We start from the raw sequence: 25,954 nt of genomic DNA on the forward strand, positions 1-25,954 counted from the left end.
AGTATCGGCTGCATCCAGCTAACATCAACATGGCCATTTCTAATAAATCAATTTTCTTTTCTCTGAGATGCGGCCAGAGACTTATGATTTGAATGGGGGTGGACTTGTTGGAGTCCTGACAGTGAGTTAGACACCCCTGCCTTGACCATTGGCCATGTTGACAGGAACTACTGGGAATTGTAGTTCAAGATATACAAAAACCAGCAGGTTGAAGGGTCTTTGGTACTCCCTGAGCTTGCTTGTTTTCTTGCAGACATTTCATTACCCAAACTAGATATCATCATCAGTGCTAGTAAGGAATGTTGCCCACAGTTTATATTCTCGTGGCTTGCCTGTCAATGTTGGTGATGAGTTGTTATTTTATTTTTTCGCTACTCTTCCTGGACATTCTGATCAGCAGAGACCATAATGGCAAACTAGAAATGCAAGTCTACAGAAAAACCATCCATACCAAAGCAACAACCCAACCACCCACAAGAGAACCTGCCTAAGGACCTTATTTAGACACGCCTAAGCACACTGCAACAACCCGGAACAGCAGAAGAAGGAAATAGAACATCTATACAACATATTCCAACAAAATGGATATCCATGCAACTTTATCAAAATGTCCCTGACCACTCAACCCAATAGAGCACAACCAACACAAACCCTAAAAAGAATTACACTGCCTTACATCAAAAATATCTCAGAAGCCACCAACAGATTACTACAACCACATGGAATCCACATAGCACACAAGCCAACTTAAAGCCCTTCGAAACATCCTAAGCAGAGGAAAAAGATCCAATAACCCCAGAAGAAAAAACAGGAGTCATCTATTCTACAACATACAATGTAAGGACTGCAAGTATCACTATGTAGGACAAACGGGCAGAAAACTAGCAGGATGCATCCACAAACACCAACTAGGAGTCAGAAGACATGATGAAAATTCTTTAATTTTGCAACATAGAGACAGATTTAACCATAGTTTCAATTGGGAAAATGTGACCATCGTAGATCAAGTCAAGTCCAAAAACACCAGGGAATAGAAGCCTGGCATTCTGACATATCAGCCATGAATAGGCACATAGACACTAACAATATTTAGAGACTATGCAAAAGAGACTATCACCCTGCCCAAAAAGGAACAAAAAGACCCAGGCACCACTCTACCTGTAATCAACACCCATCAGATCAGCAGAGATTAACTCAAAAATTAACATGAGAACAACAATCAAGTAAACAATACCCCAATCAAGAAACTGCCAAAAGAAGCCAACATCAAACAGTCCAATCAAAGAATCTCTAAGACCGCCCCCACCAACACTGACTAGAATATAAACTGCTAGCAAACAGCACTCCTTACTAGCACTGATGATGTTACCTAGTTTGGGTAATGAAACATCTGCAAGCTTAGCTACAAATACCCTTAGTTACAAATACTCTCCTTTATTAGAATTAGCAGGTTGCTAATATGTTATTTTTTATGTTCCAATTTCTCAGTTGTAAGTCCTGTCTACCCATGCAGCTGTCAAGACATGTTTGGAATCAGTCTAAGCCAGTGGTTCCCAAAGTGGGCAGTACCGCCCCCTGGGGGGTGGTGGAATGCCTTGGGGGGGTGCTAAGAAGCAAGGGGACTGGCAGGGGGTGCTAAGTGATGGCAGGGGGGTGCTCCAGGCGCTGGCCTCGCAGGCTCACCCTATTGACTGTTGCACCGCTCTGTAGCTGGTGCCTCGAATATGGCAGCGATGGCACATTATGTGCCGCTGCGTTTGACGCGCCGGCTCCACAGGCTCACCCCATTGAGCCCCTTGCTGTGCTGCAATAGTTAATGGGGTGAGCCTGCGGTGCCAGCGCCTCGAATGCCCCCCTGCTGCCTCTTAGTGTCCCCAAGGGGCCAGCAGAGGGGCGCTAAGAGGTGGCAGGGGGCCATTCGAGGCACCAGCCCCACAGGTTCACCCCATTGACTGTTACACTACTCTGGAGCAGGTGCCTCAAATGCAGCAGCACATTGGGAAAAGCCGCCACCACCGCATTTGAGCCACTGGCTCCGGAGCGGTGCAACAGTCAATGGGGTGAGCCTGTGGTGCCGGCGCTTGAATGCCCCCTGCTGCCTCTTAGCGTCCCCGAGGGGGCTGGCAGAGGGGCACTAAGAGGTGGCAGGGGCACCAGAGTGGTGCAAGGGGCTCAATGGAGTGAGCCTGCGGAGCCGGCGCGTCGAATGCAGCGGCAGTACATTGGGAAAGTAGCTCTACTTTCCCAAAGTGCCACCACTGTCGCATTTTGTCTTCTGTCTGTCCATCCATCCATCCACCCACCCACCCATCCATCCATCCACCACCACCACACCCACCCACCCATCCATCCATCCATCCATCCATCCATCCAAAAGGTCTGTCTGCTTGCCTGCCTGCCTACTTTCCTGTCTGTCTTTCTGTCCACCTACCTACCTACCTACCTACCTACCTACCTACCTATATAGATCTATCTACCTACCTATCTATCCATCCATCCATCCAAAAGGTCTGTCTGTCTTCCTGTCTGCTTGCCTGCCTGCCTACCTACCTACCTACCTATTTACCAATATATCTACCTATCTATCTATCGAAAGTAGAGCAAACCTCTTTGGCTTCTATTAAAGGTTTTGTGGATGAAACATGGTCAAGACTATCAGGAAGCTCTCACATTTTGTTGAGGCTTTAAACAGGATCCATTGGACCAGATCTCCACCCTAAAAATTACTTTTCCCAATGTATTACACTAAAGAAGGCAAAACCAAAATGTACATTACAAGGAAAACACACACACACACACTCCCTTCTAACCCTGCTGGAGCAGGTTATTGGACTAGAATAGATATCTCATTATCTTTCTCCTCCCTCCCTCCCTCCTTTATTTATTTTTCTTTCTGTCCCTTCCTTCCATCCCCTCCCTTTCTTTGTCTGTCCCTTTTTCTTTCTTTCCCTTTTCTCTTTCTTTTCTTCCTTCTCTTTTTCTCTTCTCTCTCTCTCTTTCCCTCTCTCAGGCTCACGCCATTGACTTGGTGCACCGCTCTGCTCGGATTTGCTTAGGCAGGTCCCTCCAGTGCAGTGGGCTCAATGGGGTGGACCTGTGGGGTCGGCACCTAGAATGCGGCAGTGCCGGCACGTTTGAAAAGTAGAGCAAAGCCAGAGGTTGGTAATTTTTGCTACAAAGAATCACAAAAGCTTCTGGGTTGTGCACAAGAAGGGACACACATGTCAATGCAATTCAGCAACATAAAATAAAGAAATACAAATAAAAACCAACAAGAATCAGCAAAGCATCTCTGATTAGATTCTATTCACTACTAGAATCTAATCAGAGATGCTTTGCCAATTCTAGTCCAATGTGTGTGTATGTGTGCGCATGGCTGTCAAAAACTCCAAAAACAGGTCAAGTAGCTCTGGGGAGGCCAGTCATAAATTAAAACACTTGCTAAACAACCGGCCATTAAGTAAGGACCACTTGAATTTGGTTTGCCAGTCACATGACCAGCAAGCCACACCCACCTAGTCACATGACCAGAAAGCCACACCCTCAAATTAGGCCATGCCCACCAAAATTTGAATCATGGGTGGGGGGCACCGAGGATGAGTTTGTAGGACCAAGGGGGTGGTGGACTGAAAAAGTTTGGGAACCATTGGTCTAAGCAGTTCAGCCTTGCTCATACTTTGAGTCTTAAGGAGGAAATACTTGGGATTTCCTTGGGATTTTCAGTGTAGGAACGGTCTGCTAGGTTGACGCTTGAGAGTTTTGTAATGAGGGTCTTAAAGATACAATGCACTAATCAAACTACACAATATTTGATTTAAATCTTTTCTGTAATAGCCCATGGATCTTCATGGAGGAAAGCTGGAGCTTTTATTACATGACCTTTCAGGAATCTGGAAAGGCGATAGTCATTGGACAATTGCAAACAGTTGCTAACACCTGCTCTAGGTTGATCCAAACTGGAAAACCAAATATTTAATTAAATACTAATCAGGATGAATATGATCCTATTTTCCCCCTTTGTTAACCAGGGAATGTTTGTCAGTATAGTTTTGAATTGCCTGGTATGTTCATTTGCATAGTCATAAAATTTGATCTTGGTTGATCCTGAAAAGCCAAAGTGGAGTAGGATCTATGTAATACTTGGTAACTGCCAACTGCAGATTGAGAAGCTTAAAAAACCTAGACCAATGGCAAAACGTGTCTGTATTATTGTCTTGAACTCAGCATGGATGTGTCCATGGCTATGTTGGAGTTGACTTGACTTGAAGAAGTAGCATTTGTACACTTGTGCATTAAAAACAAACAAACTGGCCACAAGGGAGAGCCAGAGGATAGTATGTTACCTGGCAAATTTCAGTAGTGTAAGAGATGGCAGTGGCTGATGTAACAAGAGGTAAGATGAGTGTGGATCCCACAGATCTGTCAAACTCCTAAACCTCTCTAAGAATGAATGGGTCCTTTTGAGTATTCACCTGTCCCTCTCTTCATTGCTGCTGAAGACTAAGACAAAGCATCACTTGGCTCCAAGCAAGCAAGCAAGCAAGCAAGCAAACCCTACACTAACAACTGAAAAAAGATTATTCAATTCCTTTATTAAGATTATTTACTGCATCTTAGTCTTAAGGCTCTGTAATTCTGCATATTATAAGCTGTTCAGAATGCTTCCTGTTTCAAGATTTTTCTACTTCCTTGGCTAAAGTTCTATCAGATTCACAGACAAAACTAAACAAATGGATGAATGCTTTTTTGTAACACATTTCCTGGAAGTTTCATTACTATTTGGTCTGTGGATGGCCTTGGTGTCATTAGACCTTTATTTTGTTGTGTTATGTACATAGATTCTATCTTTCCATTTCTGAAAAAAAAAAGTGATATTAAAGAAAATCTCTGAACTTACTGGATCTTGAATTCATCAACAAATACAAGTATTGTCAACCTGGAGCAAAAGCCCCTTTCTCCCAGTCCTCTTAAACTACCTTACTTGCTCTTAATACCACAAAAACTTGGGAGGAAAGGAACAGCCATGGAATTAGGGGCAGCCGCTTCTACCGAGTTGCCTTCTCTTTTCAGATCAAGAGAGAAACTGGCAACCAGGGTAGTGAAAAACATCCTCTAATACAGGGGTGTCAAACTCATATTGTCAGTGTCATCACATGATGTATCGGGATTTCCCCCCCTTTGCTAAACCAGACATGGGCATGGCCAGCGCATGACGCATCCGTCCATGGGGCGGGAGCTTGACAGCTCTGCTCTAATAGATATAGAAATCAGCATGCAAGATCGTTTGAAGGAATTTGGGAATTCCACACCCCACCCTATTCCAAGAGAATAATTTTGCTCATCATAGGTCTCCTTCCTCCCTCCCTCCTAGTCTTCAACAATTTATTTAGTGTCTGTTTGCAGTTACAACAGCACTGAAAAAAATGATTGATGACCATTTTCCACATTTATGATCGCTGTAGTATCCCTGTGGTCACATGATCAAAATTCATGATCAAAATTTGTACAGTTGCCATGTCCTGGGGTCATAATTTTGTGATCACCTTTTGCAACCTTCTGACAAGCAAAGCCAACGGGAAAAGTCAAATGCACTTATAAACCATGTTACTAACTTAGCAACTGCAATGATTCGTTTAACAACTGCAGCAAGAAAGGTTGTAAAATGGGGCAAAACTCACTGAACAACTGTCTAGCTTAGCAGTAGACATTTTGGGTTCAATTGCAGTCATTATACATACTATAGATCCATACAGACATCTACACACACACGCGCACACATACAAGATTTGGTGAGTGATTTGTGTGTGTGTTTCCTTATCCCATCAACAACTCTGAATGCAGAGTTCAGTGGAATCATAGCAAAACCAAAAGCAATACTATTAGGTGGGGCTTTTTAGTATCGAGTTGTATTTAAAATATATTGCAAAGACTCACATTTTAAAACACAATCAGAACTATGCTGATTGAGATCAAAGACCCAGATAGTCCTATATTTTATTGTAGCGGCCAAGCACAGCAAAATAATTCATGCTTTCCCTAAAGTCTTACTGGAGGTAATCTAAAGGCATCATGGCACATACTATAGCCATTAATAGCTTTATCTTCCCTGAATTTATCTAATGCCCATTTAAAATAATCTAAGGAAGCTGCTGTCTCTGCTTCTTGAACTGCATAATTTAAACACGAGTTCTGTGAAATTAGAGACTATTTTCTTCTGAACTCTCTTATAAGTGGTGCAAGGACAGAGAATGTTTACAAGTAAAACATAAATAATCCAGATAATCCATTAGTATTCTGTGAACTATTCTGAAAAGCAGATTTTGAAAAGACAATAAACAAGTAATAAGACCTTCTCCATCACAGTTTATCCTGCCAAGATTAACTAAAATGCTTCCTATATCTGTCTACTCTCTAAATTTCTAAATTAGTAACAATGTTTAACTTGTTTAAATTGTTACAGCTACAACATAGCTATCTATGATAATCTTCTACATTATTCCTCTCCCCCAGTTCTCGTTTACATCATTAGCACCTCAATCTGATGCTTGCTGGATGTTGGGGACTACAACTCCCATCCTAATCCACACTCAGGTCAATCTATGATGTGTAACTTCTGGTATGCACCAGGTCAGGAAAGGCTCATGAAATACAAAGGGCATGGGAGATTTAAGTGTGCAGTGTTCAATGTAGACGCCAACATTTAAAAAAAAACAAAAACAAGCCCTTGTTTCCCAAAGCAAAAGAAGAAAATGGTAAAAGCAGTGGCAGAAAAGAGAATTAAACACGCTGAAAAACCCACAACATACTATTCCCTTTCCTCTTGCTCCTGTTGCCAGCGTCGCTTCCTGAGAACAGAAGAAAAATAATTAAAATTAAAAGAGAGAGTGAGAGTGAGAGTGTTACCAACAGGCTACCGTCTTAATAAGGAGTCAAGATTCTCCTCTCCTCTGGCTGATATTTCACAATCCTAGGAAAGAAACATTTCACCAAATCTGATCAGGAAAAAAAAGAAATAAATTTTGGTCACTCACTGTGCCACAAAGAGAGATGTTTCTGGACTGTGACTGATTTTCTGAACAATTCTCAGCTTTTTCTTGAAATCAGTTCTGCCCTTCCTATCAAATCTGACTTGCATTTGCTTCCCCAAATTTCAAATATCAAATAACTGTTGTTGCACAAACATATCAAGCCAAAGAAATAAGAAGAAAAAAGATTCTGTAGAAAGACAGCACATAATCCCAAGATGCATTTAAGAGCTGCAAATGAAAATTATAAATGTAGAAACAGACTAGTTGATATCTCTGAGTCTCCCCTTCAGAAAAACTGTCATCCCAGGAGAAAAGAAAGTTTATATACACACAACAGTGCTTCTTTATTTTCATTTGCTGGGATTGGCATTTTTTTTCTTTTTTAAAGCTCTCTTTCAAATTCTCTCTTTCACCATAACATCCCTGTTATGCACATGTACATATATTTCACACCATTCCAGGGTAGACATTGCAGGATAAAAGACACAAACCAATGGTTAACAAATACCAATGAATCAATCTGTGATCAGGTGAAACTGATTTCAATTAATTTCAAAGGATTTCAATACAATCATCTCAAAACGCCTGGGAAAATGATAGGTTCTGTTATTTGAGGATATGAGGCAGACAAGTAAACTATCTGTTGCAGATGATATCACAGCTGATCAGATGATTTAATTTCAGCAAGCATCTCTGCTTCCCACTGCAGACTTGTATCAACATACATAAAGGTCAATGACACTAATAGTTATTTCTCTATCCTTCATTTCAGTGAAGTTATAATTAAAGATGCATTGTTTGATCCAAACCTTTGTGCTATTAGCTTCTGACTCAAGATACCCCATGCTTTCAATCAGGCATTATTGCCAGCTTTTATTTTGGCAGATATAATGTCTGTACCAATAAAGGCACCATATGTTGTCCTAGAATTTACTGGAAAATAAATATCCATAAAAGCAAATATTTGCCTTCCACATCAAACTATTTTTCAGACTAAGAATGATGTTATCCTAGCATTGCGTAGTTGTTTACATTTTTTTTCTATATTGTACATATAATCTGCAAGCAACTTCTCTCCCCCTCTCTGGAACTGTGAATAACAAGGACTTTGAATGACAAACTGCACTGACATTGAAGTTTCATTTGGTAGAAAAACATATGGAGAAGGACTTTATCAGTACTTAAGCCCAAATATAAGCCTGTTCCTGTTTTGCATCTTGATTGTTGATCACTGTGTTGAGTTACTAAGACTTATAGGTTTCTCTTATTAAATTAGATTTAAGAATTATTTTTAATAATACCTCCCCCACCTTATGAAGATGAAGCAAAGCATTCAGTACAGTATTTTTTTCAACCTTAATTTTACTGGTGGAAAAACAGAAGAATAAAGAGAATAAAGGGAATGCAATGACATATGATACAATGCAGTACAATCCAAAACAAAAACAGTTCTAGGATAAATATGATAGAACAGGATGCTTTTCTTGCAAATCTGTTTTAGGGAGGCAAAATCAAGGACGGTAGGCCATTGTTCAAGGTAGTAGATATATAAATGAAGATTGAAAAATTTAAAAAGAATCCTAGAGTACGGCAATGGCAAAGCACATCTGAACTGCTCCCAAGAACCCTAAGTGGACATGTCCATTTGGTTGACAAAGGCCAAGTTCAACTCCAAGAGGTTTCTGACTAAAATTGAATACAGTGAACATGAGTCCCTTTATGTTTAATATTTCCCAGTTTCCCATTTAAAATTACAATCCAGCAGTTTCTACCAGAAAGGCCATTCAAAACTTTGGAGAAAGTACAGGCTATGTCTCTTCAGTTTGGTCTTTATGAGGGCCGATCAGGCCGGACTTCCTACTACACCATGGCTGTATATTTTTACAACAGCCATAGCTTGAAGTACCAACTGGGATCCAGAGAATTGAGCAGAGGTGTCTTAGGAGATGCTAACCTCCAGGGCATGCTCCCCCCACCCATTTTTAAATTATGAAGCATTTTTCCAACATTTGATTTAAAACAAAAACATCAAGCTGTTTGCATATGCAAATCTTTGGAGTACCTAAAGTTTGAGCAGCAAAGTCTTGAACTGCTGGTTAGCAAGAATATCTACTTCAGAAATTCCTCCTAAATTCAGCCCAGCTGTTTTTTGATCCAAGAAGATGTTCCTTCACTTCCTAATTTTTTTTAAAAAAAGTTATACTTGCCTGTCAGCATCAGTTACCAATGCCAGACGTCCATAATCCCAGGCTACTTTGCGCAAAATGGAAAAAACAAACAGCAGTGCCTGTAGAAAGGCAAATACAGAAATATAAGGCAAACATGTGATTGTTTGGCAGTGTTTCCTATTCAGCCTCTTAACACTTTCAATGTATATGAGACAGCCAAGGTTCTTTTTTAAAACCATTTTTTCAGAGTGCTTTAGAACAAAGTAAGATCTGACGAGGTAAGCACAAAGGATTACCTATATCTTACTGGAGGCTTCTCCCAAACCCCTTCTGCTCCTCCATCTACCTAGGGTTTTGGATTAGTTATTTCTGCTGCCATCAATAAACTTCAGGTGGCAGAGCTGGAAACAGCCTGAACCAGGTACTTTCTCAAAGATGGAGCACTGCCAGTTAGGATTATCTAGGCTGGCAAAATCAGGAAATCAATCATAACTGGAAACCTTTATCAGAATGCAGCAGCATGGGTGCTGGGTGGCACATTCTAGATGTACCACTGAGCATCTATACCACTACATTCTGATAAAGACGTCTAGTTCAGTCATCATTCCCATCACCGGTTTTGAAAACAGCTACAAAGTTTGCCAATTCAAAGGACTGAGTTGAGTAGAAAGCCTTACATCAGGGGTCCCCAAACCCCAGTCCATTGACCAGCAGCATGCCAGAAACCAGTCCGTGCAAACAAGCAAAGGCCCATCCATGGGATGCAGGCAGCACAGGAAACCATACCCCCTCTGGTCTGTGGAAAAACCTCTCTCCATGGAATCAGTCCCTGGTGCCCAAAAAGGTTGGGGGCCTCTGCCTGACATGACTTAGGCCCACATTACCCGCAGGTTCCCACCTGTTGCATAGCCAATCCCACATTCTTAGATCCAGTGGTGGTATTCAAATAAAGTTGCTACTGGTTCGGTGGGCGTGGCTTGGTGGGCGTGCTTTGCGCATGTGCACACACTTTGCGTGCATGTGTGCGCCAAACATGCACTTTGCGCAGGCACAGAGGCCTTTGTGCAGACGCAGCGGCATTCTAACTCGCCTCCTGCAAGCCTGCACGATGCCGGTCGCTGCAGCAGCTGCCGCTCGGCGCTATTCTGTGCTGCGCAAAGCAGCTGCGCTTTGAATTCTGGCCATAAAAGTGAGTGTGGGAGCCCAGGCGGGTGGGTGGGCCAAACACAGAGCAGCGGGGAGAACTGGTTCGGTGTCCGCTGCTCATCACCACTACTGGCCCTCCAGAACCGGTCGAATACCACCACTGCTTAGATCCTTCTGCAGGTCCTGTTACAAATACATTTAACGCCAACAAAATCTGCCTTTTTCCATGATAGATCCTAAAGGATGGAATAAATTGCTATTGGGAAATGAGGCAGAATTACTTAAATGGATGGAATATATGTCAATAAATTACTTGCATTGGTATCTTAGAGCCTTGAGAGCTTCTAGCAATCCTGACAATACGCTCTCACATCCCACATGAGTGGCTGTCCCTCTGTTGTCCCACAAAAGACCTTTGTCTGCTTACCCAGGCAAAGCAGCCTTGCACCACAGGTGCCAAACTGCAGTCGAGTAACAAAATGAGCAGGCAAAAGATGCTAGATTTTAAAAAAAAAAAAAGCTTTTTTTAACCCCGCATGTTGCCTGTGTGCAAGGCCTCGCAGAGTTTGTGTGCTCTGAACTGCCCGTGCATGGGATGAGCACCTTTGCACCAAGCTAGAGGACAACAGCTCTTACCAGAAAGCACATGAAATCGAGGGCGAGGACAGTGGGCACCCCTCCGAAGGGCAATCCCTGTAGCACAGTACTGCGGATGCGCGCGCTGTAGCAGTAATCCTTGGTGCTGCTGTTGTTGCAGCTGGGAGACCTGCAGGTGGTCCCTGCAGAGCCCAGGGTGATGATCATAAAGGGAAGCATCTCTATTGCTTCATTGTTTTACCTGCAGAAGAAGGAAAAGAACTTGGTTAGGAGCAAATGGGGGAAATGCCCAGTTTAACTGGCAGATTATTTGGACTAGAGCAGGGGTCTCCAAACGTGGCAACTTCAAGACTTGTGGACTTCAACTCCCAGAGTTCCTCAGCCAGCTTTTCTGGCTGAGGAACTCTGGGAGTTGAAGTCCACAAGTCTTGAAGTTGCCAAGGTTGGAGACCCCTGGACTAGAGAACAGCCAAGCAAGACATTGAACGACTAGTTTCCTTTTGACAACTACCCTACAGGAATCATCGCTTGACTTTGCTTAACTGTCCAAGACTGAAAACAAGACAGCAGGATATTCTTTTTGATGAGATACACTGCATATATAACCCTACACAATTTTCATATGTTTAGAAACACCTGAGACCATGTAAAAAATCTGTCTATGTACTATTTTTTGAATTAAAAAAAATTAAGAATAAGAACTAATGCAAAGTAAAATAAAGCAGAGAAAAAGAAAGAAATAACAAAAAAGCTAAAAATGCAATAAGAAAAAAAGTAAAATAAAATAGAAAAATAAAGTAGAAAGGTAGAAAGAAGTAGAAAAGACGTAGGTTCTGATATCCTTCACATAAGTTGATAAGTGCAATTATACTTCTCTAAAGTTACATCATTGTCTTCTTTCTATAATCTATACTCTTGAATCATCAAAAGCATAAATCACAAGTTAATTTTTTTTTCCATTTTTATGCAAAAAGGTCGTAAGAGATTTCTGGGCACCATTGAAAACTTCAGATATTGTCTTTTCTCTAATCAAAGAAATCAGTTTGTCCATCTCAACAAATTCTGTCAACTTCACCGGCCATTCTTCCATGGTGGGCAATGCTGAATCTTTCCATCTTTGTCTCTCTTGCAGCAGCCATATATATCTTCCATCCAGAGGTGGTATTCAGCAAGTTCTGACCAGTTCTGGAGAACCGGTAGCGGAAATTTTGAGTAGTTCAGAGAACCGGCAAATACCACTTCTGATTGGCCCTGCCACCATCTATTTTCTGCCTCCCGAGTCCCAGCTGATTTGCTGGGTCTTCTTTTGTTGCCCTGCACTGGAGAACGGAGCTGGAAAGCAGGTTAATGGGGTGGAGAGGGAATGGGATTTGCAGTAACGTTGCCCCAGGAGTGGGGAGGAAATGGAGATTTTACAGTATCCTTCCCCTGCCATGCCCACTAAGTCACACCCACAGAACCTGTAGTAAATTTTTTTGAATCCCACCACTGCTTCCATGGCTTTTTTTTTCCTGTTTGTCCTTCAATTTTAAAAGAAACAAGTTCTTCTTTTATATCCTTTTTTTTATTATTCCTGCACACTCTTCTTCCATTTTGTTTTAAAAAGCATTCAAACTATTGGCAACAGTTGTAGTTAACTTATTATTATTTCTTCAAACAATTTCTGCAATACATATGGTGAAATACTTGTATCTGTAATTTGTTCTCTCCTTCTTTTTCCCAATTTTTCTGCTTTTCTTGATGTTGCCATTATGATAAAGTGAACATACTGTATATGAAGTACTAGGGAGAAAGTAAAATGGTTTCTCCCTTTTTTGTTTTGCTTTTCTCTGCCTTTAATATTTAATTCCAATCAGCTCTCAGCAGTTAAAGTCACACAGTCTGGCTCAAATTACCCCTATCTTCTTATTTTGTACCAATTATCTACTTTGTTTAATAGTAAATAATCAGCATTGCCAAGAAGGTCCAGTCTGTCTAATTAATTTTAATGTTTTCAAAGGCACTTTTGCTAGGAAAAAAGTTATTCTTTTGTTTTCTAAAATTACTATTCCCTTTCTCCACTTAAAATTTCCTTGAATCCAGATTTTATTCAGCTTTTTCCTGTTAAATTAAACTCTTTTAAGACAGTGGGGTTTTTTTAGTTTTCTTAATTCTAAAAAAAGAAGGCAACTCACTGAGTGTCTTTGTTCTTCCTGCTGTTGGAATATCACTCTTAGGTTGTAAATTAATTTTATCCAAAATTGTTTATGAGAGTGAGGTTTTTGCTGGTCATATGTCTATAAAAAGTGCACAGCAGATACGGATACATTGATATTTCCTCAGCTCCCAAGCCACTCAACTCACAATCAACCACAAAAAATTCAATTCCTGTAGTCTCTTTGCAAGGGGCAGATTATCCAGAGTGCAAGTGGGAGATTCCCCAATCTCCCATTTTTCCAGATTTTTTTTTTTTTTTGTCAGCCAGAACTTCTGCTGGCTGCCAATTTCATTACTATGCTATCCAAGCACATGTAGCCATTCACAGAGTCATATAATCTGCCACAGGTCCCCACCCAGAAGCCAATGAATTTCTGCCTATGTTTTGATAGGGGTGGTGAAGTTTCATCTCATTTATTTGTACTATACTGAAACATCTCCTTCTAATCCTGGACATTTCATGTACTTCAAGGATTCACTGAAATTTCATCAGATCATACAGGAGCTTTTAATGCCAGCAAGTGTTAACATTCATTCTGTCCAACTGATCATAAGTGTATGGTCACAGCCTATCGTTCTGCAGATATGTATGGATTGGCATAGAAAACTTACTAAAGCCAATCCAACTAAGAAAGAAAAGGAAATAGGAAATGGGCTTCTAAGTAGGATGCTAAAATATAATCAGTGTTATGGTTTTTCACAATATGGCACAGAACATAGACACAAAGACTGAATCAGTTTTTTCCTCATAGAACTGTTTTATTGTACAAAACAAAACTCATAATTTATTCCACCCTTTGCATTAACGTAAATGTAGTACTATTTATTCTATTATCAGGGTTATTATCAGACCGTTCTCATCCTGGACATTCATATTTCGATCTGTTACCATCAGGGAGGCATTATAGGTGTCTTAAAATGAGGACTAATAGATTGAGAAACAGCTTCTTTTCCAAGGTAGTAATTGTCTTGAATCAAACAGTGCATTTGTGATTTAGTCCTATTATTATCATTATAATTATTTTAATTTTTAAAACTCTGTAGTGTGATTGTGATGTGGTGTTGGGGCACTGTGCTGGAGTAGCTTTCAAATTTCATTGTATTCGTGGAATGCAATGACAATAAAGGTATTCCATTCTATTATTTAATCCATACATTTCTACGTTCTTTTCTATTCCTATGTTACCACAAAGTTTTCTTATCTTAACTACTTCTTTAAATCTCCCTTTCTCTCCCGGGTCTTCAGCTCTTGCAGTCAGTCTCAGTCCATTTGCATCTGAAAATCCTTTTCACCTCTTTATAGACTTGCCAATGGGCTTTTCTCTCCCTCAGCATTCACAGTTTGTGGAGCTGGTCAGTAGAGCTCTGTACTGGGGTGGTTGCAAGCAGTGGGCTTGTTTTGGTTTTAGGCTTGTTTGGGGTTTTCAGACTCTAAGTGGGCTTTTCTTGCCCACAATCTCTCAGTTCTGCCTCTCAGTGTCTTACAGCTCAGAGAAGTTGCTATCTAAAGGAATGGATGTCTGATCTTGGCAACTTTAAGACTCGTAGACTTCCAGCTCCCAGAATTCCCCAGCCAGCCATTCTGGGAGTTGAAGCCCACAAGACTTGAAGCTGCTAAGATTGGACACTCTGATCTAAAGACTACTGCTGAGGTGCTAATCTTTTCCATATGTCTTCTGTCTTCCTGGCTTGACTCTTTTCCTGGACACACCCATGCAGGTACTTGTTTTCAGTTTTTTTAAAAAAAATTAATTAAATAAAATAAACTCTCCAATTAAGGGGAAGGTGGGGCTGCTTTAATTCTCCTTCCCAGATAGCACTAAAGCTTGGATCCCAGGAAAAAAATTGCTCACTTGACATGGTGAGTTCGCTCTTCCACAGTCAATGTCGCTGATCCTGCTCTAGATTAAATCTGTAAAACCCATTTCCTCAAGCCCTGGGCTGACTTGGCATAGCGAATTGAGTCTAATGCTAAAAGCTGAAGTCTGATTCTTTCAGGTTTGCTTTATAACTCAAAAAACACAAAACACCACCCCAGCAGTGAACATTGGCAACTGAATACGCTTCATTATAAACCTGCAGTGTCACATCACTGGAGTCTCCCCCACCCGTTTTCTCTAATTAATTCCTACTGGCTTGAAGGAGGCTGGCTCACATGGATGGAGGCTGGCAGAAGCATGGTAAACAAAGGACCATGCAGGATATTGATTGACAGGCAGTGCACATAGAGGGAATCACCATCTGGCTGGGACTCAGCTTACTTAATAAGAGGCACAAAAGATCTGGGAAGAGAGCCACCTTATGCATTAAATTCAAAGATGGGATGCAGATCTAGGAAAGGGAGAGGCTCTGCTGTAGCTCCAGATGGACAAAAAGACGGAAAAAAAATCAAGACAGCGAGTCTGAGATCTGAGAGTGCAAGTAGGAATCAATACTGTGAAGGATCCTTTGAGGAAAAAACAGTAAGACAAAAGCCTGCAGAAACGGATAACCCTGGATAAACTATGAATCACCTTTTGGAATAAAAAGAGTTATTCCCTTTTACAACCGAAAGGGTTTATAGTGAAAAGATAGTGGGCTTATTTTCCGGTTGGGTCTTATTTTGCGGGAAACAGGGTATGTATATATTAGGTATGTTTGCTGCCTTGAGTTATTTATAAAAATAATAAAGGTGAGATTAAAAGCAAATAAGTAAAAATATAGTTTTCATAAGTCCCATAACATAAAACTCAAGAGAGTCAGTTTGATGCAAAAGTTAAGGCATCAAGTGAGAAGCTGAGAGACCATGAATTCTAGTGTCACCTAAGGCATAAACCCATCTATCTGGGTGACCATAAGCCAGGTGTACCATCTGCCTATAACAGGGCTATCAAACTCCCGGGCTGCGGGCCGGATGCATCATGTGCTGGCCACACCCAGTTTAGCAAAGAGGGGAAAAGTCCCAATAAGTCACGTGACGCTACTGTGATGACGTGAGTTTGAAACCTCTAGCTTATAACTAAATTGCCCTAAATTGGGAAAGGTGTGACCAAGGTTGTTTATGTCATTTTATTAAATTAATTTATATACAGAATATGTAATGAAAAATGCTAGAATAAATAGGAAATGGGGAAAAATCTATAACAAATATCATACACTAATGACACCATTTTGATGGCTAGAAACAAGGAAAACGTACATAATTATTGAACTCAAACCTAATCTGCTGCTCAGTATTAAAGAAAACTAAGATTACACTGATAGGCCGTACCAATCCAGAGAAAATTGGTGGAGAAGAAGTTGAAGTAGTTACAAACTTCATATTCCTAGGTTCAGCAATTCATGGCAGTGATTGTAGTGATGAAATAAGCACCAGCTACTTGGGAGAAAACTATGACATGTGGCCAAAATATTAAAGTGCAGAAATATCATACTGACATTGTACTTGCTGTCAAAGCCATGGTATTCCTAGTTAAAACATATGGCTGTGAAAGGTAGCCCATGAAAAAGGATGACGAAATTAAAAATAGACACATTTGAATGTTGGTCCTGGATAAAGCTATTGACATTACCTTGGACCACCAGAAGAACAGTCAACTGAATTCTGGATGAAATAAAATTAGATTCCTTATTAAAACCATTAATTATGAAGTTTACGATATTTCAGAATCTAATGGAGAGGAAGAAGTCACCAGAGAAGTCCCTGATGCTGGGAAAATTTGAATGCATTCAAAAGAGGCTAATGGAGGGCAAGGTAGTTAGATACTCTCACTAATAATGCAAGCATAAGCTTACAAGAACTCTAAAGCAATTAATGACAGAAATTCTGGCAAATGGATATCTGCTGGATCATGGAGAGTTGGTAGCTATAGAACAACACTAACTGTAAATGCAGTGCTTTTTAATAAATTAATAATAAATAAACTAAAATAATTGATGTTATATAATGTATAACAATATAATCAATAGAGTTCTATGGATGCTATTGCTACAGCATGCAAACCATAAGAAATACATTAATATGGAATGATAAAAAACAGCCACTATCCTTATTTGCACTAGCTTATAAATTGAACAATTTGAATATTTTCTTTATTTGTCAATTTCATATACAAGAAGCAAGGAGAGAAGTGCTAACTATACAATTATTGACATATATGAAAAAAATTAAGTTTCTTCCAAAGTCTCTTAATATATCCTTTAATAATTCTGACCTTAAAAATCAGACAATCTAGCAAAGCATATCCTGGGCTTTGCTTAGCCAGTTTTGAATAGAGAGATCTTTTCCAGTGAAATATTACTCCTGCCATAGCAACCAAAGTCAACCTTTGCGTCACAAATGACTCTGCAATTATTTAACACCGTCTACTGATTCCAATCAGTATAGATTGTGCTATAACTTTAGTAATCTCAGGAAATACTGAGATCAAAAAATGTGTCCCACAGTGCAAGATAATCAGCTACTCAAACACGTATCTCCTGCAACTAGCAAAGTCTCTGTGCATGGGACAGGCTGTGTAGCAAAGGCACTCTCACTGACTAGATCTGTTTCTGCCACTCTTTAGCTCCTCCCTGGGGCAGTCCAAAAGTCATAGCATCAACAGGGTCTCATTTAGTCCTCATCTGACCCTCTCAATCAAAGCCCAAGCAGACTGACTCACCCACAAGTATTCGCATAGGCATTACACTTCTGACATTAGAGAATAACCAACTATTTTTATCCTCTTCTACTCCAAGATCAACAAAGGGGTTTCTGTGTTTTTATTATAATTATTTTAACCAAATAACCTCCACGTGAGGGGTGATTAGGCTTAGTGAGCTTCAAAGGCTGAGGTTGGACTCTTCCTGAAGGAGCAATATCCAATCCACCAAGTACAAAACCTCCACACTTTTTAAATATTTCCTATCGTTCATATGGCATTTTCACCCTCTTTCTGATTTCATTGGCAAACAACTTTTTGGTCTATTTGTTGAACCAAGAAAGAGGGTAAAGTGACTTCAGACCCTGCTCAGTCCTTCCTGGGTTTTGCAACTCTCTTTAAACAATTTTTCACCCCTGCCTTCCCCTGTAAAATGTGAGAAGTGACTCCCGGAGAGAAAGGGGAGGGGGAAGAAACTAACTCTTCCACTTTTGAGGGACAGTACAGGTCTACGGTTGTTTGCTTTCAACTATTTGATTTTGATTTGCTGAGCAGAATGTCTCTCTTTCCTCAAAAGTTGACCTTTAGATGCAGTTAAAAGACATTTTCTTTTCAGTGCAATGTTTTTATACTGGGAAAGGACTTTTTTTCCCTAATCTTTCAATCAGGTGGCCTGTATCCTTATGTGACAGCGAGTTGGGTGGCATATAAATTTAATAAATATAAATAACAAATAAAATCCTCTTCTGTGGAATGTGGTTGTATGAGTGTTACTGTTGGAAGTTAAAACCCACTCCTCTCCTAGAAAAATGAAATATCCTAGGAAATATTAAAAAGGCAGAATATTTCCCCTAAAAAGAGTAAAGTAGAAACTCAGAGAGGCAGAAACTCACCCCCGCTTCCTTGCTAATGGGCCATTAGGGCCTAGGCCAGCCAGAGTATTCTACATAATAAAGCCCTCTACCCATCTCACCACCTGGCCTGGGAAGATTGTATCAGCCAACACACAGGTGAAGCCATGTGGTCCAGACAAAGCCTACAAAGTTAGCGAAGACTTCCGCCCCGGGAGTCTGACAGCCAGTGGGATACATTTTTTGCACAGGAACAGGAAACACTAAGGTGGGTACCCAAAGAGGTTATATAAGGGTCTCTCCCTTCTTGATCGTTTCCTCCACCTTGAAGCATGTGATCATCCTTCCTTCTTTGGAGCTCCAAGCCATGTGGTCTTGTCCACCATTAAACCATCTTTCCAACAGCCTCCATGTTTCCAGTGTCTTTTTCCCCACTTGGAACTGAACCCAGAAGGATATTTTCTTCCAACATTACTACTGAGAATTTCCTATGATTTATTAAGGTTTTAGTAGCTTTGAATAGTAGAGCTTTGCTCTCCCCCTAAATCTTTTATCTCCTTCTCACAAATTCACTGGCAGCTACACATGTCCTCAATATAAAATTCCATGCAAGATACCATTTTATCAAACTGGTGAAAAGCAGCCAAACTATTTTATACATGATTCCCTTTGCCTTTTTAAAATAGTTGCCTGTGCTCACCAGCAAGAGGGCACCAGCTTTGGAACAGTGAAGAACAGCAAAGCTATTTCTCCATTTTGCAGATGCCAATAAGACACTTCATGAATTTAATGGAAGGGGATGAGCTAGACAGATGAGCTAGACAGTTGGAAGCATTGCACAAAAACTTAGAAATGTGATTTTGCAGAACTGACAGCTTAAAATGTAGTTTGCACAACAGAGGTGAGACCAGAAAAGACTGAGCAGGAAAAGGGGAGAATGAATGCTAGCAACTGAATATTTTTCTCTGGGAGAGATCAGGCCTGTGATAATGATAGTCAGTGTGAAAAGAATGTGTTTTCCTCGTGTTCTCTCAGAAATTTGATTCTTCAAAAAAAAAAAAGTTTTTCTAATAACATATCATTAAGTTCTGACAGACTTTACAAGATTGTTCCCCAAGCTGTTATTCTTACTTAATTCCTTTTAAAAAATGTGTCCCTCTTTATTTTGCCCAGCGATTCTTTTATAGTCAGAAAAATGATACAATATTTTTTCACAACAGCACTATACCTTCCTTATTCAGGAAGGATAACCTCTTTTTTCTATCAAAACTTTCCCTACTTTCATTCATTTTCAGATAGTTAAAACAGGTTCTCAAAAGGATAAGTAATTGTTCATTGTATACACTACAAGAGCAAGGTAGGAGAATTTTAGGATAAAACTTAGGACATAATGCCATTACTGAAGGTATGTTTAGGCCAATGAGTCCTTGATCAGAGTAGAATTGATTTTTATGTTCTCTCTGGACATATTCAGTGATGGGAAGTTCTCCACAACTTGAGGTAACTGATTCCATGAAGGATTTATATATAATATAAAATACTGTATAAATACATAGCAATTTCTAATATTTAAAATATGTAGCACAACATGATAAAATTGAGATAAAAAGACTTCAATGCCTTAACTATGTAACATAATGTATATAGTCCTTTTCCCTAGGGAAAAGAGGACACATTAGAGACCTCAAATCTGTCTTTTAGTTTTGTGAGATCTCCTAATAAAGAACCATTTAGTAACAGGAGTAATTTTCTTTCCAGTTTTCAGCAAGAAAACGTGTTATATTGTCAGTACGTATCAGCCAGAAAATGAGAAAAATAGGCTGAAAATGCCAAAGTTATCCCAATAGAACTCTAAAAGTTTTCTACTTTATTTCTGAAAAGCAAAGCTGGCATGGATATACAGTCCAACTTTCCAGAAAATCAATAAAAAGTAATCTGGCATTGTTTTATTTTGAGATCAATTGGTGGTTATCTGCATTTTAAATAGATGAGGAGGAGGAAGAGGTGAAAGTGCTGTTTTGGGATTTAAAATCTTCCTGTCCAGGATTCGTAGAAACAAGTATATCCTATTTTACAGCAACCACTTTGGCTTCTGAATTTATTAAAATTATTAGCTACCCATCTTACCACAAGGTAACTCTGAGCAGCTTACAATATTAAAAAATAAAATTATACAAAGCCTATTGACATAAATATAATACTACAAAAATCCAGATAATCAGCCTGTATTCAGATGATGTTTCGTCTAAAGCTCCAAATAGCTTGTGCCCAGTGTACCTGAAGGACTTATCTTTTCCCCTATCGCCATAGAAATCCTTTATAATCTGCTAAAGAAGCTTTCCTTGGCATCTTGGCAATGTCCAAAGCCTTACTTGCTGGGTTTAGATAAACAACCTCACCGCATCTCCGCTGCAGTATGGAACACTTACTTTGGAGTATCATTTGGTTCAACGGCCACTTGTCCTATCAAGATACCTGACCGAGCAGCAAGATGGAATACCCATATATTCAACCTTGATAAGTTACTTATTATATCCTGCTGACTCTTTTATTCATTTTACTATGGTATTGTTTGTAAATATTTGATGCCTGGCTTTGCAGTGTTTGTACATTTCAAACCTTCCAATAGTACTAATGCAGTAGATCATAAATGCACCAAATGAATTAAATACCGGCTCCTGCAAACAAATTTCACCTGGTACTTTTCAAAGAATGAAAGTGAAACAATAATGTCTTGCTTGAGCAGACATACAGGTAATCCTTGACTTACATCCACAATTTGAGCCCAAAATTTCTGGGCTATTTTACAACATTCCTCGAGACATTTTGTTAAGTGAATCACTGTAGCTGTTAAGTTAGTAATACGACTGTTAGGTGAATCTGACTTCTCTACGACAACATGATCCTGGGACACAGCAACCATAATAAATATGAACCAGTTGCCAAGCACTCAAATTTTGGATCATGTGACCATGGGGACCAATGGTTTGAAAAACAGGCATAAGTCACTTTTTTCAGCGCTGTTGCAATTTTGAACTGTCACTAAATGAATGGTTGTAAGTCAAAGATTACTGGTACTTGTAGACTGTTTTGGGAGGGGAAGCTCTGGGAGATTTATGCTGAATTGTTTGAATTGTCCACATAAGGCATTGAGACCAGGCAGGTTCTACAATGGAGCATACAGGTGAAACTCGAAAAATTAGAATTAGAAGTGCAAAAGTTTATTTATTTCAGTAATGCAACTTAAAAGGTGAAACTAATATATGAGATAGACTCATTACATGCAAAGCAAGATTGATTTGCCAGACACTCTCACCTTGCCTGAACTTCAGGAATTAATTCTAGCCATACTTCAAGTTCTGCTTATACCTTTGCATTGTGAGTTTCCCTCCCGATCTTGGCCTTGCCTTGTAAACACTTACAGATGAAACTCAAAAAATTAGAATATTATGCAAAAGTTCATTTATTTCAGTAATGCAACTTAAAAGGTGAAACTAATATATGAGATAGACTCATTACATGCAAAACAAGATAGTTCAAGCTGTGATGTGTCATAATTAAGATGATTATGGCTTACAGCTCATGAAAACCCCAAATCCACAATCTCAGAAAATTAGAATATTGTGAAAAGGTTCAATATTCTAGGCTCAAAGTGTTCCACTCTAATCAGCTAATTAAGCCATAACACCTGCAAAGGTTTCCTGAGCCTTTAAATGGTCTCTCAGTCTGGTTCAGTAGGACTCACAATCATGGGAAAGACTGCTGACCTGACAGTTGTGCAGAAAACCATCATTGACACCCTCCATAAGGAGGGAAAGCTTCAAAAGGTAATTGCAAAAGAAGTTGGATGTTCCCAAAGTGCTGTATCAAAGCACATTAATAGAAAGTTATGTGGAAGGGAAAAGTGTGGAAGAAAAAGGTGCACAAGCAGCAGGGATGACCGCAGCCTGGTGGAAAACACCATTCAAAAGTGTTGGGGACTTTCACAAGGAGTGGACTGAGGCTGGAGTCAGTGCATCAAGAGCCACCACACACAGACGGATCCTGGACATGGGCTTCAAATGTCGTATTCCTCTTGTCAAGCCGCTCCTGAACAACAAACAACATCAGAAGCGTCTTACCTGGGCTAAAGAAAAACAGAACTGGTCTGTTGCTCAGTGGTCCAAAGTCCTCTTTTCTGATGAAAGCAACTTTTGCATCTCATTTGGAAACCAAGGACCCAGAGTCTGGAGGAAGAATGGAGAGGCACACACCGCAAGATGCTTGAAGTCCAGTGTGAAGTTTCCATAGTCTGTGTTGATTTGGGGAGCCATGTCATCTGCTGGTGTTGGTCCACTGTGCTTCATTAAGTCCAGGGTCAACGCAGCCATCTAACAGGAGATTTTGGAGCACTTCATGCTTCCTTCTACAGACAAGCTTTATGGTGATGCTGACTTCATTTTCCAGCAGGACTTGGCACCTGCCCACACTGCCAAAAGCACCAAAACCTGGTTCAATGACCATGGGATTACTGTGCTTGATTGGCCAGCAAACTCGCCTGACCTAAACCCCATAGAGAATCTATGGGGCATTGCCAAGAGAAAGATGAGAGACATGAGACTGAACAATGCAGAAGAGCTGAAGGCTGCTATTGAAGCATCCTGGTCTTCCATAACACCTCAGCAGTGCCACAGGCTGATAGCTTCCATGCCACGCCGCATTGAGGCAGTAATTGCTGCAAAAGGGGCCCAAACCAAGTACTGAGTACATATGCATGCTTATAGTTTTCAGAGGTCCGATATTGTTCTATGTACAATCCTTGTTTTATTGATTGCATGTAATATTCTAATTTTCTGAGATTGTGCATTTGAGGTTTTCATGAGCCATAATCATCTCAATTATGACAAATCACGGCTTGAACTATCTTGCTTTGCATGTAATAAGTCTATCTCATATATTAATTTCACCTTTTAAGCATTACTGAAATAAATGAACTTTTGCACGATATTGTAATTTTTCGAGTTTCACCTGTATAAGGCTGGGAAGGCTGGTTAACTGGGAAAGCTGAACTATTATTGTGGCAGATCAGCACAGCACAAATATATGTCAACATAGCAACCCAACCATTCAGTTTAAACTGAAAAATGATTGCATCCGCTTTACTTTATTCACATTTCGTTAGAAATCTCACAGTTCACTTCCTAGTAACCATATACAGATTTGCAATTTTGTAAGGCATCTGAAGGCTAAATCCTCACATTTGGATAATTGATTTCCATATTTTACGTCAAAAGTATGGGCTGAACTAAGAAATGCTAGTTTCCTCTGGCCAAATGCTTCAAGAATAAGGTTAGAAAGGGCTAACTCGGTAGTTGATCTTCCACTCATCAATTAAACCTGATGTGGAAAATGGCAAATTCTATGCACTTGCCAAAGTCAACCTACACTTCAGATCAAAAAAAGGCAATGACGGAGAAGTAATAATAAGTGCTGCATTCAGCCTCTGCACCAAGGCATTTTTTAAAAAAATTATCTAAAGCTGCCACAATCTTTGCTATAATGAAATATCTGCAGTCTGAAAAGAGAAAGAGAAAAAAGGTTTCATTTATCCCATTCCTCCTTTTTCTGCCTTGTATGTACTGCCTTGGAAAACTACTTAGTGCAGTTTTAATTCCTAGCTGATTCCTTATTAGATCAGGTTTTGAAATCACTGCTAGGGACAATAAACGCAGCTCAGATTTTCATGTTTTAATGGTAGATGAATCAAGAACTGCAGAATTTTATGCGGCTTCTAAAATAATTGATGTAGTTGGATTATAAATAATTAATGGCACCATATTTTCATAATATTTTCAGCATAGTTCCCTCTATGGATTAAATACTTTCCAATTATTTATTCCCTGAAATATTTTTCAGATAACTTTAGAAATTTGTGAATTATTGGAACTTCTTCATTCATTTTGATACAGAATCCCTTTTTAAAATGCATTTGTTCCAATAAAAAATGTCTGCTGCATTGCCAGATTCTGCCACTTTTAAAATTTATTTTGTTCAGGTAATTTATTAGCTTTTACTTTTCCATGAACCAATATTTCTTAAGCTTCTAAATTATGTGCAATTGAAAATGGGATGTGTTAATATGCAGTACAGAATTACATTTTTCTGTAGAAGTTCCTGAAATAATTTCTTTTGAGGCTCCATTTTCATAACTGTTTATTTCAAATAAATCACTATTATGTATCATACTCAAAAGCAATGGTTTTTTTTTTGAAAAATTGATTATTGCCATTATTGATTATTGTCATGTATTCCCCAATGATAATGCGATAGCCACAATTTTTTGCATATGTGAGTATCTGGCTGCATCTCTGTTCAACCTTTCATATTAGTCTCTAGAATCATATAGTTGTTGCAAACCTGTTTTGTGTTGCAAAAAAACAGTGAAATAATGAAATACATTGGAGTAAATATGTTAACTGCATTTCATTAATTTATTTTGAATGAAATGTAACTTCAATTTAATCAAGGTAATTTTTGTTCTTTAACGTGGCCTCCAGCTCACCTGTATTTATCTGTATTTGACTCCAGCTGTCAAATACAGATAAAGCTGAAAAAAGTGTCTAATAAATTGTGGGATTACATTTATGAGCATGACGTGGTTCAGCTTATGTCCAAGAAAACAATGCAAGAATGGACTTAAATTGAATGAATTTCAGCAACTGAATAAGTATCTATATTCTTGGTGAAAGTTGGCTGCTTGACAATGTAACAGTCTGGATACATTAAGTATAACTATCATAACATACCTGTGCACTTTACTGATGTGCTTTAATTATGTTAATAACTAACAGGAGATCTGATCAAAGGTGACATTTTGTGGAGAATAAGATGAATTGATGCAGGTGAGCAACCACTCCAAGTTGCAATGGCAAAAACAGCAGCAGACAAATCTATTAACAACTGAAGATGAAACTACTTACAAGAAGCTCTACTATCTGGTAGAGAATTATATTTCATACGACTAAATTGTGTGAAAAGAAATACCTGCTACTATTTGTGATCTTAAAGAATTCTTACTTGTAAATGATAGGAAACCAAACTCTGATATAGGTATCTGTGACTAAAATTTACTCTTTAATGCTCTATTTCTTTATGAGAATATTATTAAAGAGGAAGTCTATCACACAGCTGTTCCTGGAACAGTAGCAGTTGGCCTCAAGGTCCCTTGAATGTCAGGGCAATGAGCTGAAAAAAAATCACAAACCTTTTCCTTTCTTGTCCCTGGACTACAGTACCATCCTCAATCATTAACTACTTAATACAGTTATTTCCTATACCCTGACACTGTGTAGCAACAGCATTATTCCTAA

The 25,954-nt window shown here is 39.4% G+C and overlaps 1 protein-coding gene across 4 annotated transcripts in view; it reads right to left on the reverse strand.

Moving 5' to 3' along the window:
* The window catches only part of TMEM63B (transmembrane protein 63B), a 92,122-nt gene that overhangs the window by 27,474 nt on the left and 38,694 nt on the right, over window positions 1-25,954 (reverse strand). For 2 of the 4 annotated variants that reach the window (XM_026681159.2, XM_026681150.2), the window contains exons 2-4: window positions 10,979-11,180; window positions 9,236-9,315; window positions 6,807-6,845 (exon numbers count right to left, since the gene is read on the reverse strand). In XM_026681159.2, the coding sequence (XP_026536944.1) occupies window positions 6,807-6,845; window positions 9,236-9,315; window positions 10,979-11,158 (299 nt within the window). In that variant the 5' untranslated portion in view covers window positions 11,159-11,180. The remainder of the gene's footprint in view (window positions 1-6,806; window positions 6,846-9,235; window positions 9,316-10,978; window positions 11,181-25,954) is intronic. The other 2 variants (XM_087965873.1, XM_087965872.1) reach the window with 1 other exon arrangement.

Source organism: Notechis scutatus, chromosome 1, assembly GCF_049901735.1.
Source record: "Notechis scutatus isolate UNSWTSFEM ecotype Mainland chromosome 1, rNotScu1.2, whole genome shotgun sequence".
NCBI classification, from domain to species: domain Eukaryota; kingdom Metazoa; phylum Chordata; class Lepidosauria; order Squamata; family Elapidae; genus Notechis; species Notechis scutatus.